Source organism: Colletotrichum chrysophilum (assembly GCF_026319265.1).
Source record: "Colletotrichum chrysophilum strain AFK26 chromosome Unknown scaffold_9, whole genome shotgun sequence".
NCBI lineage: Eukaryota > Fungi > Ascomycota > Sordariomycetes > Glomerellales > Glomerellaceae > Colletotrichum > Colletotrichum chrysophilum.
In genome coordinates, this window is record NW_026517296.1 from 91906 (window position 1) to 113679 (window position 21774).

The 21774-nt window shown below is 55.6% G+C and overlaps 5 protein-coding genes across 5 annotated transcripts; 2 read left to right on the forward strand and 3 right to left on the reverse strand.

The window, feature by feature from the left end:
• Positions 1-3979: 3979 nt before the first annotated feature.
• COL26b_001881 (uncharacterized protein) lies at positions 3980-5233 on the reverse strand (the record flags this gene model as incomplete). Its single annotated transcript, XM_053174818.1, has 2 exons — positions 3980-4651; positions 4742-5233. The coding sequence occupies 2 exons, from the start codon at positions 5231-5233 to the stop codon at positions 3980-3982; spliced, it is 1164 nt and encodes a 387-aa protein (XP_053041113.1).
• Positions 5234-5738: 505 nt separating this feature from the next.
• Positions 5739-7980, reverse strand: COL26b_001882 (uncharacterized protein; the record flags this gene model as incomplete). Its single annotated transcript, XM_053174819.1, has 5 exons — positions 5739-6108; positions 6182-6299; positions 6377-6382; positions 6434-6503; positions 6892-7980. 5 exons carry the CDS (start codon positions 7978-7980, stop codon positions 5739-5741), a joined length of 1653 nt encoding a protein of 550 aa, XP_053041114.1.
• A 2711-nt stretch (positions 7981-10691) lies between these two features.
• On the forward strand, positions 10692-12605 carry COL26b_001883 (uncharacterized protein; the record flags this gene model as incomplete). Its single annotated transcript, XM_053174820.1, has 3 exons — positions 10692-11245; positions 11296-11453; positions 11509-12605. The coding sequence occupies 3 exons, from the start codon at positions 10692-10694 to the stop codon at positions 12603-12605; spliced, it is 1809 nt and encodes a 602-aa protein (XP_053041115.1).
• Positions 12606-14278: 1673 nt separating this feature from the next.
• Positions 14279-15136, forward strand: PMM1 (Phosphomannomutase 1; the record flags this gene model as incomplete). Its single annotated transcript, XM_053174821.1, has 2 exons — positions 14279-14368; positions 14429-15136. The coding sequence occupies 2 exons, from the start codon at positions 14279-14281 to the stop codon at positions 15134-15136; spliced, it is 798 nt and encodes a 265-aa protein (XP_053041116.1).
• A 547-nt stretch (positions 15137-15683) lies between these two features.
• COL26b_001885 (uncharacterized protein) lies at positions 15684-17309 on the reverse strand (the record flags this gene model as incomplete). Its single annotated transcript, XM_053174822.1, has 2 exons — positions 15684-17108; positions 17175-17309. 2 exons carry the CDS (start codon positions 17307-17309, stop codon positions 15684-15686), a joined length of 1560 nt encoding a protein of 519 aa, XP_053041117.1.
• Positions 17310-21774: the final 4465 nt, after the last annotated feature.

The following is a 21774-nucleotide window of genomic DNA, read 5'->3' on the forward strand; positions in this document are numbered from 1 at the left end:
GACGGAGCTTTTCCTGGATATTGCTCGAGGGTAGAAGTTGGAATTCCGGGGGTGTGGACGCGCGATGGGTGGTAATATTGCGTGGGTTGATGTTTGTCTGTGTTGTGTGTACGGACAGATTTGTTTGTGTGTTGAGTTTGGGTCTGGTGATGGAGACGGGTGGAATGGAGGATCATCAAGCGCGGGACTGAGAGGAGCGCAAGGTGAGTTTAATAACGGAAGGACGAAGGCGTGAGGTGAGGTGAGGGACGGGAGGCGAGCACGCGAGACAGGAGCTACGCACAGTCGAGGCTTGCTTGTTTGGCGGCGTTTCGACGATGAAGGGCGATGGAATCACAACAAAAGCCATCTCACACAGTAACCGCGCTGCGCGGAAGGCGCTGCTCCTTGCTGCTGCTGCAAAGTGAACCACGGCGCGGGCACCACGGCCACGGCTCCCACCTGGCGCCTGCCTCCAGCCTCTCCCAAGCCCGTGATTTACGCAGGCGCAGTACAATGCCATTCGGTACCTACCTACCTTACCCTCCATGGCAGCAGCAGCAGCAGCCAGCAGGCGTCCAGTCGGCGCAGCGCAATTCGTCGCAAATGAGGAAGCAGCGACGATGGCCTGGGAGGGTGTAAACCTGCAAGTACCTCTCCTCTCCAACCGTCCGTCCTTCCTTCCTTCGCACCAGTCCTAGCAACCCCAGCAACAGGGGCGGGGCGCTAAGCTTAATCAGGGTTGGGGCAGAAAATTCTTGGACGGGGACCCCTGTCGCAGAGAGGAACATGGCGAACCCGAGGCCACACGCTAACGAGCACCAAGCTTCAGGTTTCTGTGGTGCGCCGTCTCTTTCTTTCGCTGCTGCTTTCAACAGCACGCTTCTCTCCCGCCAGACGATGCTGTACCTGTTACAGCTTGCAACTTTAGGTTGTCTTCCTAGCTGCTTACCAGCACCTACCTTAAAGCTGAGCTGTCTGATGAGGCGTTAGCTGGCCTGGAACAGCTGGGAGGGCAACCACTCCGCCCGCGCGTACGTTATGCGCCGTCGCCCGAACTGTTAGGTACCTTACCTAGTTGCCGACAACACACCTCCAGTTTTTTTTTTCCAACGACCGTCGTCGACTGCGAAGCTCGCTCAACGTCCCCCCTCTCTTACCCTTGTGCCCCGGAGTCGCCCGAGCGCCCCTATTGGTCTTTTGAGCTGGGGTCTCTGAGAGAACCCTTCCATCCATTCAGCTGGGGCGAGCAGCGGCCCTGGTCGACCGTCCAGCGTGACAACGTCGCCTCCACCTCCAGCATCCGCAATGGCACAATCCAGTGGGCAAATGGTCCATCTCACCCGCTGCAACTGGGCCAAAGAAGACTCAGGGAGTTAAGAGAGGCCCCAAGACCTGATTTGCGCCAGTCTCTGACTCTCGCCCATGCTCTGGTGCCCGCTTTTCTCGTTCTGGCCCGATGACGAGGGGGTCCTGGGGAGGTTCCTGTCGATCTGGGTCTTTCGAGGCGCAGCAAGGGAGGGGGACAAGACTCATTTTCATTTTCAGCGCCGACAGCTACATCTCTCGCCCGAAAGATGGCGCGCGCGCCATCACCAGCCCAGAGTAGGAGGTACCTTCTATGTGTCTCCCCCAAGCGCCTTCTTCTTTTCGCCGCCCATGGGAATGTGAGCATATTACCATCTTAGCCTGCTGCTGTTGGCGCTGCTGTCATGCTCGCTGATGCCCAGCCAACTCAGCCTGCAATTGCGTGCGCAGCCAACAGCGTCCATCCCTCCACCCTCCTTTCCATCTCGTGTTCTATCTCAAGAGGCAAAAACTCTACTTGCCGCGGACCAGTCGCCGTTCGTCGTCAATCCGATGGTTGCTGCAGGCTGACCTTGACAGCTCAAGGCTCCCCCACCACGCCTAATGGAGGTGACGACGCCTTCCGCTGCGCTGGTAATTCCAAGCATCCGAACATTTTTTTTAAAAAAAAAAAAAAAAAAAAAAAAAAGGATGCCAGCGACACCTTCTTTCTTTACCCTCAACCCTGATGTGCTAGGACCCAGCCCGCGGCTACGCGGCGGCGACACTTACGTCGTCACCCTCACCGACGACCCAGCCTGCTCTGTTTCCCCTTCTCACCGTCAGTCCATTGACTTCTAGCGCAAAGTCATTTAGATCCTGGCAACTTTGTCTGTTTGTTTCCGCCCCATAGAAGCATTGACGGGCAGGGCTTGAGACAACAGGTCAGCTGCCGCGGACGTAGCAAGTTGCTTTTCTCCATGCTTCGATCCTGCGAATATGGATGGCCTGACGCACCTGTGAAAGGTGAGTTACTGCTCGGCCGTCGCCATCAACGATAGTCTGGCGCACATCATGCTGGAACGGGACACTCTTTCACCGATCATGACGGTGACAACCAGCGGCCTGTCCTCCGCAATCGACGGTACTGACCTGACAGGTATCGCCTGATGAGGATCTGCCGAGGGGGCGCCGGAGAAGATTCTGCTCTTCGCCTGCACCCGCTTGAGCCGTGCCGCGCATTCCATCCGGCCCCTCTCTCCAGAACTCTCGTTCCCACGGCACGGTATTCGTACGCGATACATGCACGCATATTGCACATATTGGCTGGTGTAGACGGATATAGCACATAGCACTGCAACATCATATCGCACAAGCGCAGCCAATCTCGCTCTCAATCGGCGAACGGGGGCGCAATCCATCGGTTGTGCAATGAGATGCAATGGAACGACGTCAGGGCCTGGGCCGCCGCCCAATTGCGATTCCAAGATGCCAATATCTGAGTGAGAGAGAAAAAAGGACCAATTTCAATGCGCCCCGTTGGAGACCCATTGTGGAGACCAACATTGGACAAATCTCCCCAGCATGCGCGCTATTTCGCGGCTTGCACGGTACCTGCATTTTTGCGCCATGGGCCCTGTGCCTGGCCTCCAATCGACGGACTCGGACACTAACAGGTCCCGGTTCACCCACAATCCCCCCTCCGTACCCTGCTCTAGCCGATTCGTCTATTCTCCATAACGTCCCCTTGTGAGCATCCATCTGGAAGTCCCCCGCGCGGCCGACAACGGAATGCCATCTGATGGCTCGAGTGTCGTCCGAACGATTCGATGTATCGGTCATTAACAACTTCGTTTGTCATGAAAATGCAACTTCGCGAACAACTATCGGTGAATACATTTGTTGGATCCCAGCATCCAGCATGTAGCGATGTCCTCGCCTTCAGCAGAGTTTCAAGCCGAGGGGGTGGCAGCTCCGTGACAGGCTTGGCCCTCTGTGCTCCCAACTCATTCACATGCAGCTTTCCGCCATCAACGCCAGTGACATCTTGTGGTAAGTTACTCTTGGCCGGACGAAAAAGGACAAGCCAAGCCTGGTTCTGCCTCACGGAGCGTTTCAACATGACACCATGCTGGAATGGATATTCCTCCGAATCACCCCCAAAATTTGCAGCCCCGACTTGGGTGACGTACAAGGCCGCGATCCGGTGCCACGGACGGGAATGCCGGTACTGGAATTGGCGATTTGATGCGATTCGATTCGGTACCACGCCGTGGCTGCTGCAGATGCAGGACAAGAGAAAGCCAGGCTGATGAACATTCTGCAACGCCACAGCCGCGCCCATCAACCAGGCTTGACGTTTCACGTGCCCAACATTTGTCGACAGGTCTTGGTTCATGCCACAGGTCCCGCGTCTTACGACACTGTCTGGGACGATGGATGCCTTCCGAAAGGGTTCACAGCTACAGCCCGAGACCCTTCGCCTTGCCAGCTGCCAGCACCTCATGGAGAGTTTCCTTGTCTCCCCCTAGAATGCTCAACAACGGCAAGGACCTCTTCCCAATTCGCGCCGGTGCGCCAGAGCATTCGTGGGCTCCCAAGACACGGGTTCGACAAGGCAGCCAATCGAGCACGGCATCGTCCCGGCGGTGGCAAACAAATACCATAAACAGATGAGCGTCACCCGACAGCTTGGACTGGAACGATGGTTCTATTAACCGGAAGAACTCAGCGTGCAGCGCACGACTCCACGCCGGACACCTTCCGTCTCCTCCGCGATCTGAGTCACCGTCGCGCCCTTCCCTCTGGCCTTATCCACAAAGTCGTCGAGTGAACCCCCGACGCCAAAGTACAGCCTTTTGGCTCCCACCAGCGCCTGTGACTGACAGCCGCTGCCTCCCCGCTCCGCCTTCTCCTTGCTAAGAATAGCAAAGACCATCTCATTAAATGCCTCCAGAGCGAACGGGGAGTATATTGTCTCGGCCCCGATGAGCAGGGTATCAAAGTCTTTGTTGATGTTATCACTTTCGTGAGTCTGCTGGTCCAGCTTGGACTGGCTCTCGTACAGTAGGTCGATCAGCTCCTGTGACCAACCGCCGGAAATGAAGTTGAGAGAGATGTGTGAAGACGCAAGGAAGTCTTGGAACTGCTGCAGCACCTCAGGCGTGAGCTCCAGCTCGTCCTCCAGCGCGAACGCCTCCTGCACGGCCGGGCTCTGGTCCCTCCGTTCCAGGGCCCACGCAAGAATGAAGTTGGGCAGCGTCACCAGCTGCAGCACCGAGGGGTTGTAGTCGGCGAGCGTAAGCAGCAGCGGCGACCTCTCCGTCGCGTACCTCATCGCCCACTGCAGGATCGCCAGAGATGGCAGCGCCGTGCCGCAACCAAGCTGTGCCATTAATCACATTAGCCCCTTTCTCATCATCATCATCATCATCGATCGCCACTCCACGCTAAACCGGCGCAAGTCCTCTCATACCTCTACGACCCGGAGTGGCCGATCCTTCAGCGCATCAAGGTACCCGCCGCTGGCGAGCACCTTGACCAGGTCGACGCTGCTCTCCCAGCTCTTGAACCCGCCCTCGTAGACGCCCGTCTTGACGTCGTGGCTGCCGAGGCCCTCGGCCGCGGGTCCGGCGGCGGTCTCGTCCTCGGCCATGAGCTGCACGCGCACGTCCCACAGCTCGCGGCGGGGGATGGCGATGGCGGTGCCGTCGTCCAGGGCGATGTCCAGGGTGCTGAAGGCGACTTTCGAGGGGAGCTGCGCGAGCATGTGCTTCAGGTCGTGGCCGGTGGGCGGCAGCTGGGGTTTGCCGGGGACGGGGAAGGCGGACGATGACGACGACGCGGCCGCCGCGGGCGGCGCCGGGGTGTTGTCGGGCTCCGGGCCGGCGGGCGCGGAGGCCGGGGCGGGAGGGGAGTCATCTTCTATGTCATCGCCGCCGAAGCCGAAGGAGAAGGATGAAGACATTTTTTTTTCGGGAGGGGGATGGTGGGATGCCGCGGGGTTGTAGGAAATTTCGCGACGATAAGAAAGTCGCGAGGGAAGAGAAGCTGCCTTATCAAAATGTGGGGGCGGGGTTCAACGACGTCGGTGCGCTGCCCTTCCCAGTGCCTCATTGCAGGTTCGCCGGGCGATGATGTTGCACTTTGAATATTTGTACACGGCTAGGGACTATGCGAGTACTTAAACCCAGGTCACTTGTAGGCTTTCGAATAAGTGCCCGGCGGAGCCGTCCTCAATACGTGCACTCAAGTTGCATGATACCAATTATAACCCCACAGTTTGCATACCCAGAAGATTAGTGACGATGGGCATTAGGGTGGATGAGACGTCAAACTAATATTGAGAGATGAGCATCCATGTCACAATCTCTGCACGCTTCTCTCTAAGTTCTGAATCCTCATTCTTGTTGTTCACTTAAAATGTATTGCTTTTACAAAGTCGTTCGTCAACGTGACCAATACCCTCAATCCTACGCATCAACAACGGTAATGTCATCAATCAGAACCGGCGCCTTGTTGCTTCCGCTGGGCCAATTGAAGGCAAACATGATGTAGTGCGTGCCGCCCGCGATGTTGAACGTCCACGTGTACTTGGAGTAGCTCGCCAGCGGCGTGTTGACGTTTCTGCAGGGGTTGTTGGTCGACCCGCACACCAAGACGTCCGGGATGGGATAAGTGTCCCAGGCGAACCCAAATGTCGGCACCCCGGCGGAGGACGGCGTCTCATTCATGCGGCCGATGTAGGCGGTGACGATCCTCCTCTTGGTCGTGGTGGAGGCGGGCAGGGTCAGTGTTTGGGTGAAGCGGCCTATGAGACCTCCTGCGGCGGACTCGAAGAGGCTGAAAAAATGTCAAAGCCGTCAGTAAGGAGGTAATTGAGTATTGTGTGTGGGGACGTTTGTGTGCGACTTACAGAGCTCCGCAGCCGCTTACTTGATACCCGTCGCCGACGATGCGTCCGGTAGCGGCCCCGGTGATGGTCCAGTTGCCGGTGCCGTAGTCCCACCCGGAGTTTCTCACGTACGGGCCGCCTAGGAAGAAGGTTCAGGTTAGTATGTCGATGGAATGGTAGCCGGAAGTTTTCTTCAAGCGGGTGCGGAACACATACTTGCAACTAGAATGAAGTCAGTTTGAGTTGTCAAGGGATAGGATCGGGTTAACTCACTGGTTGGGCTGGGAGCGGCGCAGACGCCGCTGGAGGAAGATGAAGTGGCTGTGGTCGAGGTAGAGGCGGTCTGTGAAGCATTAGTATTGGGTACTTCGTCTTTATGTCGGGTTCTGCCTGGATTTACTCACCGAGGAACTGGATGAAGAGGTGGAGGCGGGGCTAGAGGAAGAGCTTGCAGAACTTGTCTTGGAGCTGGAAGAAGAGCTGGAAGAAGAGCTAGAAGAAGAGCTGGAAATAAAGCTAAAGGGAGAGCTGGAAGTGGTGGGCGAGGAAAAGGTGGTCAGCGGCGTGGTCAAGGTCGAGAGCGTGCTTGTAACGGCAGAAGAAGTGAGCGAGGTGCTGCTGGAAGTACTAGAAGCGGTGCTAGAGCGGCTTGATACCCCAGACGAGCCGGATGTGGCAGACGTCAAGGAAGCAGAGGAGACCCTACTGCTCGAAGACGAAGTAGAAGCAACCGTGGATGAGGAACTGCTAGAGGGCAGGGCCAAATTCAGGTTGTAAGACGCGTAGATGTTGAGGCGGTTCGAGCCGCCACAGGTCTCGTACGTGTTGCCTCTGCAAAGCATGTTGCAGCCGTCCGTCGGAAGAGTCAGCACGCCTCCGTTCTGGATCTGGTTGTCACACCAGCACTCCTGAGAGTACTCGACACCAGCAATCTGGTATCCGGCGGCGGAACACGCAGCGACACAGCTTTCGACCGTCATGCTGGCGGGCCCGCCCGCCACAGCCATGCCAACGCCGAGAGCGCGGCCGAGAACATTGTCCTTCAGGCAACCCTGGCCAGTCCAGCCCGCGGGCACGGCGCTCGCTGTCTTGGGCGCAGCGGAAGACTTGTAGATGTTGATGAAGTTCCCTCCGCCGCAGTACTCCGTGCCGTTGCCCGAGCAGAGCATGTTACAGCCGGTCTGGCCACCGGTGGCGGTGCTGAGGATCTGGTTGTCGCAGTAGCACTCCGAAGAGTACTCGACTCCGGCGTAGGAGAATCCGGCGGCTTTGCAGGCGGTGGTGCACTGTAGGACCGACATGAGACTGTCGCCGGCCGCAACACCGGTGCGGTAAGCGAGGATGCGGCCGGGGATGTTGTCGTTATAGCAGCCCAGAGAGGCCCAGCCCGCCGGGCCGGGGTTGACATCGGGACCGGCGACGGCGGCAGCGGTTGTCGTGAAGACACTGAGTCTGTCCCCGGCACCGCAAGGCTCCGTCGAGTCGCCGGTGCAGGCGAAGTTGCAATCGGATTCGGGCTGCTTTGTGGCTAGGAGCCCCAGGGAATAGTCGCAGTAGCACTCGGAAGCGTACTCGACACCGGCGTATGGGAAGCCCTTGGCCGAACAGAACGCGATGCATGATTCCTCCGTCATGCGGCTGTAGTCGACGTAACTGGCACGAGCCAGCTGGCGGTTACCAGGAGAATCGGTATAGCAGCCGAGGTACTTGAAGCCTGTGGGAAGGCTGGTAGTGATTGAGAGCTCGCGTTTCGAGATTGTCGCGGCGTTGCCCAGCCCAGTCAGGGCCAGGACAATACCTGGGATGGTTAAAGAGTGCATGTTGAAAGGAGGGAATGTGCTTTCTATAAAGAATGACCGAATGGAAGCGAAGAAAAGAACGAGTTGTTGGTTTGACATAGGACGTGCTGGTGAGAGAGACTCAGCATCATCTCTATATACTCTGAACGGAAGCCATAGTGATCGACAAGCAGCGATTCTGATCAAGATTCACATGGCTTACAACCACCCACTTGAACTTGGGACTATTGCCAACGTCGTCAGGCTTGAACCACATGGCGGGATGCTCGCGTGGTGCCAGACGGTTGTGGCGTGGTGGCTATGAGCCCAGACTTGAAAGGACTGCGACGATGGTGTTCGGGTTGTCAACAGAGCGGTGTTCCCATTGTTCTCGACCTGGACCTAGCAAGCAGTGGCTACCGTTGGACTCTTTTTCAGTGCCGACGGACTTGACTGCCAAGAAAGCGATTGTGCGAAATAACATAGCCATCTTTGTCGATTTCCGGATCTGGATCGATTCGACTGGGCGTTGTTGAAAAACCCATCGCCAATTCATACCCAAGAATCGCATCTTCAAGCTACGCCACGTACTGGAGCTCTCACATTAGCCAGGTAGCTCATTCCGGACAAAGGTGAATAGTCTTGGCGAGAAGACGGCTCATCGCAAATGCCGGGAGAAATCTCCTGCGGCAATTCGCCTTATCAGCATACTGAAATGAAATGATGGAGGTTTTGAATTAGTGACGTCTGATCGGTCTCGATGATGAGTTGGATGAAGGTTTTGTGATGGTAGAAGTGACAGCTGAGGCCTGTCGATACTTCGCTTAGGTCGGGCTGTGCTTATGTGCTTCCGGTACACAGCACTTGGGCCGGGACATCGACCGCTCACTGGTCGAATTGCCTACAAACGGTCCAGTACGACCGCATCCCATTTGCCATCGCCTCAGTCTCCATCTGCACCCACCAAACACCAACACCAACATCCAATCGCAAAACAACCAATGAGCAAAAGCCTTTGCAAGAGGCGTTCTGCAGCGCAAGGCCCCAGCAACCTCTTCCCAGAAACAATGTCTTTCTCTCTCCCGTCCGTTCGGATTCACCTTTTCGGTCTCCAGCCCCCGTGCTTATGTACTGACCCAGCTGGCCAAGGACCAGACGGCAAAGGGGCGCAGCTGCAGTCTTGATAGGCCAATATTCGGAATTGGCCCCCGTGCCTCCGCAACTAAACCCTCCGCGTGTCTTTCTGCATCCTTCTAGCAGGGCAACGGGAGAGACAGAGAAGAGAAAAGTCCCATGCCGAGCGGCACCTCAATCCCATCCTTGGCAGAGCATGCACGTCTTTGCTGCACGCTTCAGCTGCAGCTGTCTGCCAGACACCACCCACGCATATCAACCCTGCGCATCTTAACACCGGAGGATCTTGTGCATCTTGTGCTTCGTGCTTCCCGCCAGATCTCGTGTCTCAGTGGTCAGCAAACGCGACGGAGACAGTCTCCCTCCGCCAAAAAGATGCGCCGCACCGCATCCCGTCCACGCGGCCGATCGACACTGGGTCCGACCCTTTCACGATGCTTTACCCTCCGATTCGCGCAACCAGACACCACAATATCCCGCGCTTTTCCGCCGGCACTTGGGTGACCATGGCCTGTGCCGTTTGCTGACACAGGCATCAAGGATTCGTTCCTGTAATCTTATGCCCTTTATCGTCATGACTCCGGGGCAGGACCAGGGCATCTCCCAATGGAGGCTCTGCAAAGCATCCACTGAGCTCCGTGGTCCCCGGCACTTGCCACGATCCAGCTGCGGCTCCAGACCTCCCTCCTCCATCAGGACCGCGAGGGTCCTGATTCGTCATTCACCGCACTGGATCCATGCTCCCAAAGACCCTCGGCCTGGTCTCTCCTCGTGGTTGGACAGTTTACGACTGCATCCAGCGAAGGCCCCTATGCTAATCGAAACCATGCTCGACCGTAACAAGACTAGCAAGCGTGCAAGCAAGCCATACCGTCGGTTCTCCTCATGGGCCAGCCTTGTTTCCAAGCTCTTTGGATACGTGCAGCCACAGCTATGCCGTTCCACCAGCCAAGAAAGATAAACTGCTTCTCGTAAATCGACCAACAGTGGCTCTCCTCAGAGACCCCACGCAACATGGCTTCAATTGAGGCGACCCAATCCATTGGACGAACTCAACTCCACTGGTTTGTCTCATGTGAGTTGTCTCTTTTGACTTTGACTTAATATGCTCTGTGACGAGAGTTTCTTTGCGCTAGTTGATTGTGTGCGGTGGTGGCCAAAGTCGTGTGGTGTGGTCGTGGTGTTAGTTGACCCAGCTGCTCTCCTCAGACAGACTTTACCCGTCCTTGCCTTGCTGAACCGGGCGATGTCTCTCAGGGCCTATCCATGTCAATGGATTCTCGTTTCTTCTTCCCTCCGTTGTCATCATCGCCTGTCTCATCCCATATTTTGCTTCTTCCATGGACTCCTGTGCCTTTATTGGCTGCTCTCCGTACAAACCAATGAATGCACCAAGCCTGTCAAACGGCCTTGCTTTCCTAGTCACTGCCTCTGCCTACGCTCTCCTCCGTAACCCCACCAAACACTCAACGGGATTGCACCTTGCTTGATAAGGAAGCTCTTGCAAAGCCTTGGCCGTGCCTTCCTCGGCATAGGCCTCTTGCTTGAGGTTGGGATATAAACCATCTACTCCTTCTCTCATTGCTCACCCAGCCATCTCCAACTCAACGACACCGACAATGACACGCCAACTCATCCCCCAACTCTCACGGCATGTTGACGGCCATGGCAGCGGCTCCGGCCAGTCGGTCCGCAGCAACACCGCCTACTCGGTGCGCGAAGCGCCGTTCGGAACGCCGCGCCCAATCCGCATCATCGGCATCGGTGCCGGAGCCAGCGGAATCAACATGATCCGCACTCTCAGAAACACACTCGACCCCTCGACATACGAACTTGTGATTTACGAGAAGAATGCGGACGTCGGAGGTACGTGGTTCGAGAACCGCTACCCGGGTTGCAAGTGCGATGTGCCCAGCCACAACTACCAGTTTTCCTGGAGGCCTAACCCTGCGTGGTCGAGTTTCTTCGCACCCGCAGCTGAGATTGAGGAATACTTGTGCCGGATATGTGACGATGAGAACATGAGCCCATACATCAAGACGTCGCACCAGATCGTTGCCGCATCGTGGTCGGAGTCGAAGGCCGTTTGGGAAGTGCAGATCAAGGACCTGGAAACAGGAGCTATCATCACCGACCATGCCAACTTCATCATCGATGCGACAGGGATTCTCAAGTATGTTACTCTCCCCCACAGTGATGACTTGCGGATCCTGACCCGAGCAGCAAGTGGAAATTCCCAGACGTGGAAGGCATCTCAGACTACCAGGGCACCCTCATCCACAGCGCAAACTGGCCGAAGAAGTTTGACTACGCAGGCAAGAAGGTCGCTGTGATCGGTAACGGAGCGTCCGGTGTGCAGATAGTGCCAGCCATTCGCCCTCGTAAGTATTACCAGCTCATCTTTCCAGGCGTTACACTGGGCTCACCTAGATGCAGATGTAAAGGAGCTCCATCACATCATTCGGACGCCCACTTTGATCATCCCACCACGGGTGGCAACCATGAAGATGGGCCCTTCTGCCCCTTTGATGCAGCAGATTGAGATGGACGAAGAAGAACGCTTCTCGCCAGCGCAGATTGAGCGGTTCAAGAACGACCCGGAATTCTACCAGAAGTTTGCAAAGACTCTGGAAACCGACTCCAACATCAAGTTCGCGGTAGCACTCGTGGCAGGCAGTCCCCAGCAGAAGTGGGCTTTGGGCAAGACGAAAGAGTTCATGATGGCGATGCTCAAGGGTGACGAGAAGCTCTGCAAACAGCTCATCCCCGACTTCGCGCTGGGTTGTAAGAGGCTTACTCCTGCACCCGGGTATCTCGAATCTTTCCACGACCCTAAGGTTTCTCTTCACACGGATGCTATCAAGAGGTTTGTAGCCAACGGAATCGAGCTGAATAACGGACAAGTCCTCGAAGTTGATGCCATCATCTGTGCCACTGGCTTCGACTCTTCGTTCCGCCCCTCGTTTCCTCTCACCGGCCGGAACGGAAACTTGCAGGACATCTGGGCCGAGCAGACACCCAAGGCGTACATGTCCCTCGCCGTTGCCGGCCTGCCCAATTACTTCAGTGAGCTGAACTCCACTCCGCATATATGGAGCCCTTTTCTAACAGCAGCCTCAGAGTTCCTTGGTCCCAACGCACCCATCGCCCATGGTGATGTTTTTACACTTAGCGAGCACTTCGCCACCTACATCGCCAACACGATACGCAAGTGCCAGACGGAAAGCATCCGGTCCATCACCCCATCGGAGGCGGCCGTCGAGGACTATTTCGAGCACACCGCCGCATTCATGCCTCGCACGGCATTCACGGGCGGGTGCAGATCCTGGTACAAACAGGGCGAGGTGAACGCCCCCGTGACGGGCCTGCACCCGGGGAGCAGGATGCACTTCATCCGCATGCTGGAACACTTCAGGGGCGAGGACTGGGTTTACACATACGAGAACGCCAGGCAGAACCGTTTTGCGTACCTCGGCAACGGCTTCACGCTGCCTGAGATGGAGATGCTCAAGGCTGGGGCGCCGGCTTCCTGAACGAGGGGGCCTGGGCAAGTGTAGATAACGTCGGCTTTGCTTTTTTTTCTTGATTGGTCCATGGGTCCTAAGGTGGCTTGGTTTCTTCGGGGTGGCTTTGCAGGCGTTGATTTGGGATGGGTTCTTGGCACGATGAATTCAAAGTCATATCTTCCACCATGTGATCAGTATATTGATGACTCCCCAGAGGCTCTCATCTCCTGCCTGAAGACATCATGAATACGGAACCTTGCTGCAGATCTGTGTGCAGGGATTGATCTACGTCCTATGTCTCGTGTGCAGAGCCACAAGGTGGCTGCAATGAGGCAGCTCAGCAGGCATGCCGTGAACCTTGCAAGATTTCCCCATCTTTAGGAATGATTCTTGGTAATGGATCGTCTTTCGCTGTGTGGCTGATGGCATCACCGGCCGAGGCAACCAAGTGGCGGAAATTTGAGCGCAGGTTCGACATTAAGCAGAACATGCCTAATACCCATACGATAGCCCAGCTTCACCAAAACTTTCCGTTTTGATACTCAAATTTTGTTCAGAGACTGCCTGGTTTTTCGTGGTTACCTTTCTTGCGAGATGAAGGTACGGTAATGAATTGGCCTACAGGACAAGTAGTCAGGAACGGAGAATGGATCTATTTCTTTGAGTTGAGAAGTGTTATCACATATTTTTGTGGTGTTTTTCGAGCAATGAGTAAAAAGAAAACCAGGTGAGAACTGTCACTGGGGCAGAATAGTCCACACTCCTTTTTGCACCGCACGGCATGGCAACACGGAACTGACCGGTACCTTACCTAGCGCGCTACAGCCTCCATAGCCAGGGTGTCAGTCATCCGTTCTCCCCTGCGGTAAAGCGGCCGCTAAAACTTGTCACTCGCTGTCTGGCATGAGCACCTCACCTACCTAGCTTCAGGCCACGATGTCTAAACCTCACACTATTTCGTGCCCTTGTGAACACGTTCCTGGCTTTGGTTTCTTATTAGTCTTCCGTGTTGGGTAAACCCGAACAGAGACCATCGTCATCGCCAATCGCAAGCACTTGCACTGCCACCCCATCTTGCGTACATCAAGTTTCAAAACAACGTCCAGCTTGGGTCCAGTCGAGCATACTCATCTCGTTTCGATGCCAATCCCTCACTTATGGCCAAGCTGTCCAGAACACAACCTCGAAGACAAGGACAGATCACCCCGAAGCTCGCCAAAGACCGAAATCTGTCAACTTGAGAACATGTCCATCGTCTAATTGCTTACCAATAGTGCAATCACACCATTAACTCCAGTGTTCAGCTTTGAAAGAGAACTCTGTGAACAAGATGTATTTAAACATTCCCCAAACCCAATTCACCACCCGGGGGATTTCTTGGTTCCCTGAGCTCAAAGCACCAATCACCTCTAAGCACCTACCCACCCACCCAAGGAAGACCACTCCAGACCCTGAAAACGCACCCACCACAGCACTGCACCTGCCTGTGACCTTACCCCTGCCCCGCCATCTGAAAGTCGACCCCGCGCATACCCATCCACATCCCGAAAGGAAGCTCCAATCTCAACCCCTTTGCTTCTGACCGCCCTCTACAATTATCTCTTGCTAGCATAGGTAGATCCTTCCCAGACTTCTGCGGTGTCACAAACGGCAAGCTCGAGCTTCACAACACATTTCACCACCCATCACCCACCGTTGCAATGGCTACCTACCCCCCTCTCGAGGAGCGTCCCCTCAAGACGACCATCTGCCTCTTCGACGTCGACGAGACCCTCACTCCCGCCCGTCGCGTAAGCTCTGCCCTTCCCCCTTTCCCCCTCCAAACCCTCTAACCCTGACCTTCAAACCAGCATGCCACCCCCGAGATGCTCGACCTCCTCGCTCGCCTCCGCCAGAAGTGCGCCATCGGCTATGTGGGCGGCTCCGACTTCAACAAGCAGCAGGAGCAGCTCGGCGACGCCCAGACCCCGGTCACCACCCTCTTCGACTTCTGCTTCTCCGAGAACGGCCTGACGGCCTTCAAACTGGGCCAGCCGCTGCCCTCCAACAGCTTCATCGAGTACATTGGCGAGGACAACTACAAGGAGCTCGTCCGCTTCGCCCTCCACCACATCGCCGACCTCGACATCCCCGTCAAGCGCGGCACCTTCATCGAGTTCCGCAACGGCATGGTCAACATCTCCCCCGTCGGCCGTAACGCCTCCAACGACGAGCGCAAGGCCTTCGAGGACTACGACAAGATCCACAACGTCCGCCGCGACTTCGTCGCCAAGCTGCGCGAGAAGTTTGGCCACCTCGGCCTCACCTTCTCCATCGGCGGCATGATCTCTTTTGATGTGTTCCCCACCGGCTGGGACAAGACGTACTGCTTGCGCCACCTTGAGAGCGAGGCCAAGAAGGAGGGCGGCATCACCTACGACACGATCCACTTCTTTGGCGACAAGACGCACGAGGGCGGCAACGACTACGAGATCTACACCGACGACCGCACCATCGGACACGCCGTCAGCGGCCCCGAGGAGACCATGCGCATCGTCAAGGAGCTTTTCGACTTGTGAAGCGTGCGGGAGGACAGCAGGCTGTGATGGTGGAGATGATGGAATCTGGACGCGGGCGGGATGAGATTTCCATGACAAAAAAGGAGAGATGATACCAAGACCAGATGGTTTTGCGGATGCGCAATTGCCTCGGTGGGGAGATAGGCAGAGATCCCTTACGAACTGAATTTAGAGCAAATAAAAACAATCAAGCGCTGAAGATATTGCAACCCCTTAGGCATCGAACCCGGTGGAGGCGTTGGGCCCGATTCTCCAGCATTGGTCAGAACATTGGAGGAGGATACTGTAAGTTTCTCTAGGTTTTCGAGATGCTCGCGCACTTTGTCACTTTGCAACAGGGTAGAATACGCAAAGCCTTGATCGCTCTGAATTGTAACTTGCTAACATTGAAACTAGCCCATGGATATCATAATTTCCAACCCCCTACTCCGAGCATAACCCTTTTTTGGTCCCTGTAAGCCACTCTATCGTTTATATCGTCCATCCCGGAATCATTTCATTACATAGCAATACAGAAAATTGAGCCTTGCGTCATCCCAGACTATCTTCAGTGCCGCTGACTCTTCGGCAGGGGATGGATCCACGAGACCAACAGGTTGACCCCGATGTGGATGCACCCAATGACCCAGAACCCCTTTGCGTAGTTGGTGCCGTTGTCCATGAAGCGGAAGATGATGGCGAAGATAACGCCACCGAGGTTGCCGCCGGCGCCCGTGACACCGCTCACGATACCGTTCGCGTAGCCGTGGACGTGGGGGATCAAGCCAAAGTTGGCGCCGTTGCCGGCCTCGTGGAAGACGGCCATCAGGAAGATGAGCCCGAACATGGTCGCCTCGTCGTGCGGGTTCAGCAGGCCGATGAGCAGCAGCAGCGCGCCGGTGAGCACGCCGCAGACGGTGATCCACGCTTTCTTGAGCCAGAGGTTCTGGCCGCCGTAGCGGTAGAGCAGGTCCGAGACGACGCCGCCGGCCGGGCGGGTGATCACGTTGAGGAAGCCGAACATGGCGGCCCAGTTGCTGGCGCCGGTCTGGCCGAGCGCGGGGAAGTTCTTGAGGTAGTAGGAGGAGAGGACGGCGTTGACGGCCAGCTCGCCGCCGAAGGAGCAGCCGTAGGTGGCGATGTGGAAGATTGTCTGCGGGGAGAGGACGACGGACATTGCTTCTTTGAAGGTGGGGTTGACGACCGTGTCGCCGCGGGCGGTCTCGACCATCTCGTCGCGGGAGAGGCGCACCTCGTGGTCGCCGAGGACGCCGTGCTGCCCGTTCTTGTTGCTGCTGTGGTTGCTGCGCTTCTCCTCGTCGGAAACCATCGAGCCCGCCGCCGTTTCCTTGCGGTCTGCGATGCCGCCGGGAACGTCAACCACGTCAGGGATCGCGTCGACGACGCCGTGGGACTGCAGGTTCTCCTGGGCGTGCAGGTGGCGGTCAGCCCACTTCCCGGTGGGTGTGTCCTCGCATAGGAGGAGGAGGCCCAGGCCGCAGGCGAGGAGGCAGATGACGGGGACGATGAAGGTGAGGCGCCACGCCTGGCCGGGGGAGTAGCCCCGCGCGTGGACGAAGGAGTCGTAGACGGCGGGCATGACGAAGTACGTGATGCCGCCGCCGGCGTTGCCCCAGCCGCCTGCCAGGGCGTTGGCGGTGCCGACGACGTTTTTATCGAAGAAGCCGGTGCACCAGACCTGGCAGGGGACGAAGGTGGCGCCGAGGACGCCGATGAAGAAGCGGCTGATGTAGAGGCCCGTGGCGTCCTTGACGAGGGGGGCGAGGCCGATGGGGATGCTGCCGATGAGCAGGAGGGAGCCGAAGACGATGCGGGAGCCAAAGCGGTCGCACGCGGGGCCGGCAATGAGGCGCATGAAGAGTGTTGCGACCAGGGAGACGATGTTTGAGTTGGCGACTTGGGCAGTAGTCAGGTTGAGGTCCTTCTTGATGGTGACTGTGAGGAGGGGCGGGAAGGTGTACCAGGCCCAGAACTGGAAGCGGGTGTGTATTAGCATACGGCAATCAAGTTAGGGGTCTCGGCCTGTTAGTCTACTCACGGCAATCATGAAGCCAAGCCACGAGAAGTGAAAGGCGCGTGCGTATACATTGAAGATGTTGAAGACCGGGATACTGCGGGCTTTGCGGTTGATGGGGTTCACCTCAGGTGCCCTCCAGAGAATGGAAAGTTCCATGGTGAGAGATTCGGTCGATCCGTCCGGAGTCGACGTGGTATGACGTGGGGTCTTGGGCAAAGTCCTTCTTTTTCGTGTAAGCGGGCTGGCTTTGAGCTGAAATCCAGGCGCTTGGTGCCTCAAGGTTACCCTGTCGTGGACTGTTATCGTGTCACTGTCGTTGAGTGCTTGAATACAGGTAAACAGATCATGTATTCGGCCGGAGATTGTCCTGGATTTATATGGTCGTCCTCATTTGTGTAGCATAGTGTTCAGCAGAGAGGAGGCGGTTGAAGCATCTCCGGAGAGACACCACGCTAGTCCCAATGGACGTCTGCCGCGAACGCTCCCTTGCTCTCTGTGTCTGTGGATGTGCAGGGGATATGGGGGTGTGAAAAAGAGTTTGATGGAGGTGTGTCGATGGGACGGGAGGCGGGCCAAGCCTAAGAGCCAGAATGGACCAGCGGCGTGGGAGCCTTAAGAGCGGGCTCACTCGTCGATCTCTCTGATAAGACTTTCTTGCCGGGAAGAGAGCGGAAATGTCAAATTCTTTGCTTTAATGTAGGTAGTCTGAGGCGCTGGGATGGTTTCTCAAGCCAAAGTGCTGGGTTTGCACGATATTTCGATCCGATCAGTCGTGGAAATCGAAGTCGAGGTCCAAATAGCGGCACTCTTCAATATCAGGCTGTGTAGAAGAAAGATCTTGTCTCGGAACACAGCAAGCTGACGTCTTCGGAAGCCAAAAACGGGATGTCAAGCTGAGGAAGCTGCCAATTTCGAGCCTGGTCCAGACGAGCTCTTCCCCGGATTTTCCCCTCAGCCAGATGACGCGCTGTCTCCCTGAGGTAACAACGCTGTGGGCTATGCAGAGAATATTGCAGCAAGTCTATGCATCAAGATAACGAAGGCTCGAATGAGAGAGCCCACGGGCCAAGCAAGAGAGTCCGGCACTAGGTTCACGCCTTGTCTTGACGGATACAGCCTTTGCCTGTCCGGGGTGGTCAGTAGAGTGCTTTCCAGGAGAAATGATTGGACAAGACCTCAAGGGACTGGGAGCAATTGAGCCAAACGGAATCTTACGAGCTTATTGCTTATCTCTGGAGGCTCTCGAGAGGCGCTCAAGATGCGGTCGGGACGGGTGAGCCAGGCCCCACCCCTGGCATCCAAGAGATAAGGAAGTGACTCTGATAGCTGACTGGCGAGTGCTTAAACCTTTGGTGTCGATCTCCGCGGACCTTTCGTCGTGGCATGTGTCTAGGGACAGATGAGAGTTGGGCCGAATGATGCTTCCATGATTACGATGACTGTCTGTAGGTAGGCCAAGCTAAAGTGAGTGAGAAAGAGAGGAACTTGTCTAGTGGGGTCCTTGGCGACGATGATAAACTTTCAAGCACTGGCTTAGCCTCCCTACAATCTAGACCAATAGTTGGCCGGACGGTGACAAAGACGCTGGTGCTTTAACGATTGGCAGCTTGACCTAAAATACATCAGGCTTGGCAACAGACGCTTCTGTCCTATCTTCTCATGAATATATCATACGCCTGATGTAGTACGAAAAGGAATCTCTCGTCATGCTCTATTGTCGCAGAAGATTGGCAAAGATTTCATGCTGATCCTGCATCAACTGCCGTGTACCGTCTCCCGGTCCGACTTCCGTGTAATTGGACGGCCTGCGATTGGGCAATGCTGCGGTCCCTTTCAGCTTCCCCCTTTCTGGATGCCGTCATGCCCCAGAGAGGACCCCGAGCTAGACTCGCAATGAGGTGGACGAAAATTGGGGTGACCGAGTCTTTGGACTGCAATTAGGGAGTCGGTCGAGATAAGATACAGATAGCGGAGCCAAGGAGACCCCTGGCCGCAGAGAACACCCACTGTTCGCAAGAAAGTCTGCTCACGGCTTATGTCATCACTCTGCCCCCACGCTAATGACCCGCTTGTCTGGTCCAGGTGTTTCCCCTCCCGTCGCCGCGTGCATCCCCGGCCTCCCGGACCCGTGCCGTGACGGGGTCTAGACTTTCTCTGCCATCCGACCACATCTCTCGTCCCAAGCCGTGTTGTCTTGACATCAACAGCAGTGCAAAAGAACAGAAGAATTGATCCGGATGGCCGTCATCGATACATCCACCAGACCCGTTATCAGTTGCAGGCTTTCAGATTGTCGTTTCCAACCTCCACCCTAACGCGGCGTTGCGGACCCTTTTCGCCATTTCGCACGTGTAAGTCATGCTCCGCGGAGATGCTTCATCAGAGATAACGACAAGACAGCCGCAACTTTCAACACCAGATGATGGCCCAAGCGCCATCCGACTTATCTTTAACGTCCATGGCTATCAGTTGGTATTTGAGATGAGAGCTGTTTACCAGACTTTGGGTTGCCAGAGTAGCCTGGGCACTCGAGCTAGTATTCCAAGCTGCCTTCGCGACGGGAATGACAATTATTTGTAGGCCTGGGCCTTCGACACTAGAAAAGAAGCCTTTGGGGCTTCCGATAAGGCCCTGAAAGAGATTTCTGGCTTCCCCTGGTCATGGATTGCACAAGTCTGCCAGGGCCTTCTTGCAGCGGCCCGCCCTTATCCTCTGGCGCGGATGAGTGGTGCATTCCGGGGGGCCTACAGCGCTTCAGTCGATTTCGTTGCCTGCGTTTCTGGCATGTCTTGGCATAGGACCAAGAAACAGTGGCCTTGTCACGACCGGAACAATAGGTCTGGGCACCAGCGCCGACGCTAGAACGCATCATTCGATCGTGCAAACTCATCCAAAGAATATCCGCACTATCAGCTGTCATTCTTACGGCCTGGAAATCATCGAGACAGGTCCGGAGACTTGGCATGGGCGAGACGCGCAAAATGTCGCCACAGCACGCATCTGAACCCGTACGATTACTATCGTGACCGAACAAGTGGATCGTACTTTGCATCTCCGGTTCTCCTGGAATCTCGTATCTACGCCCAACGACAGGCTTCAGCGCCCAGCTTGGGTCTCCAAGATCAAGAGATATCGAAATCTGAACAGCAACATGATACCGAAGCTGATCGATAGCTTGAGCTCGTCTCGGACCATATTTACTTCATTCAATATGCTCACAAGATCGAGTGTATCGCGTGTTGCTGATTGAGGCAAACCACGAATGACACAGACACTGACACATTCAATAGCCGAGTATTATATCTGATCATTACAAGTCTTCGCTTGACATCACAACTAGTTCTGCGATTAACGGGCGTTGTCGCTGGTGCTACGGCGTCGGGGGCGTTTACTGAGTATTACTCCCTACGACGGACACAATCCATGACGACCCTCGTACTCGAGCACACAAGTGTTTTCGTGCTCGGTCTCGAGGTTTGACAGCTTTTCAAAAGCGACATGTTGCCGGGCACGACAAGATTTTCGGAGCAAGATGGCGTAGAGCAAGATAGCGTAGAGCATGACTGCTGTGGCTTGAGTCTGCCTATTGCCTGGCACCAGGCATGCCACGTGCACACCTTTCAGAGCACGAAATACCACCCAAAGCCTGTAAGTGTTCACTGTTGAGCTCAGATTTCTGTGGAGCATTGGCCTTACTCTGAGATGGCCGTTCTATTCGGGCTACAGACCATCCTAACAGTGTTCTGGTTCTACATATGACACTGTCTCATCAACAGTGTTACTGAAATCACATCGTCAAAATGGCCTTACTGCAACAAAACTCTGAGCGGTACCTCCGTAACGAGCCAGACCATGACGCACACTCTTGTTACTAGTTTCACCATGACATCTCTTGAGCATTCCGGGTCACGTTACAGCAAAAGCTGCGACCGCATGGTCTCTTATGAGAAAGTAGGACCAACACAAGAAGGAGTATCAGCTGCTTTACTGACCATCGTAACAGCAAGGAAAGCCAAGTGCGACCCCTTACCAACACAGAATACAGAAGCTGCGAGTACACCGGCTAGTGCTTGAGTACTGGTGCAATTTGATCAACATCTGACCGTGCCCAGCATTTACGTGTTTAGAATGACGAAGACGTGATTTTATCTGGCTATTCTAAGCAAACACGGTATGAAACCTCCGCAGAGGTAATGTGGCGGTGTTGTCAACCATCACAATTCAGTAGAACTACACCACCGAAGTCTCCATTGACGGTATCATTCATTCAGCTTGGGAAAGTGTACCCGACCGGATAACCCACCAGCGTCACCGCTCTCACCTTTTGAATTCTTCCTCACTTCAGCCGGCATTCATTCATGGCTTCGTGTTCACTGCTTAACGTACCCTCACAGGCGAACTCTCCACATACCGGCTTACATCTGACGTTCATCTGAAGGAATGATTCATCCATCTCTCGAGTATGGAAGAATGGTGGCTCGTGAACTAACATCGGTAAGATTCGTGCTTGAAATTTGAGCTCGTCGCTCATGACATCCGCGCATGACGTCGATGTCACCCGAGAAAGACCATGGGCTATTCAGTCAGAGAGATGATTACCTGTAGTCTGAACACTGACGGA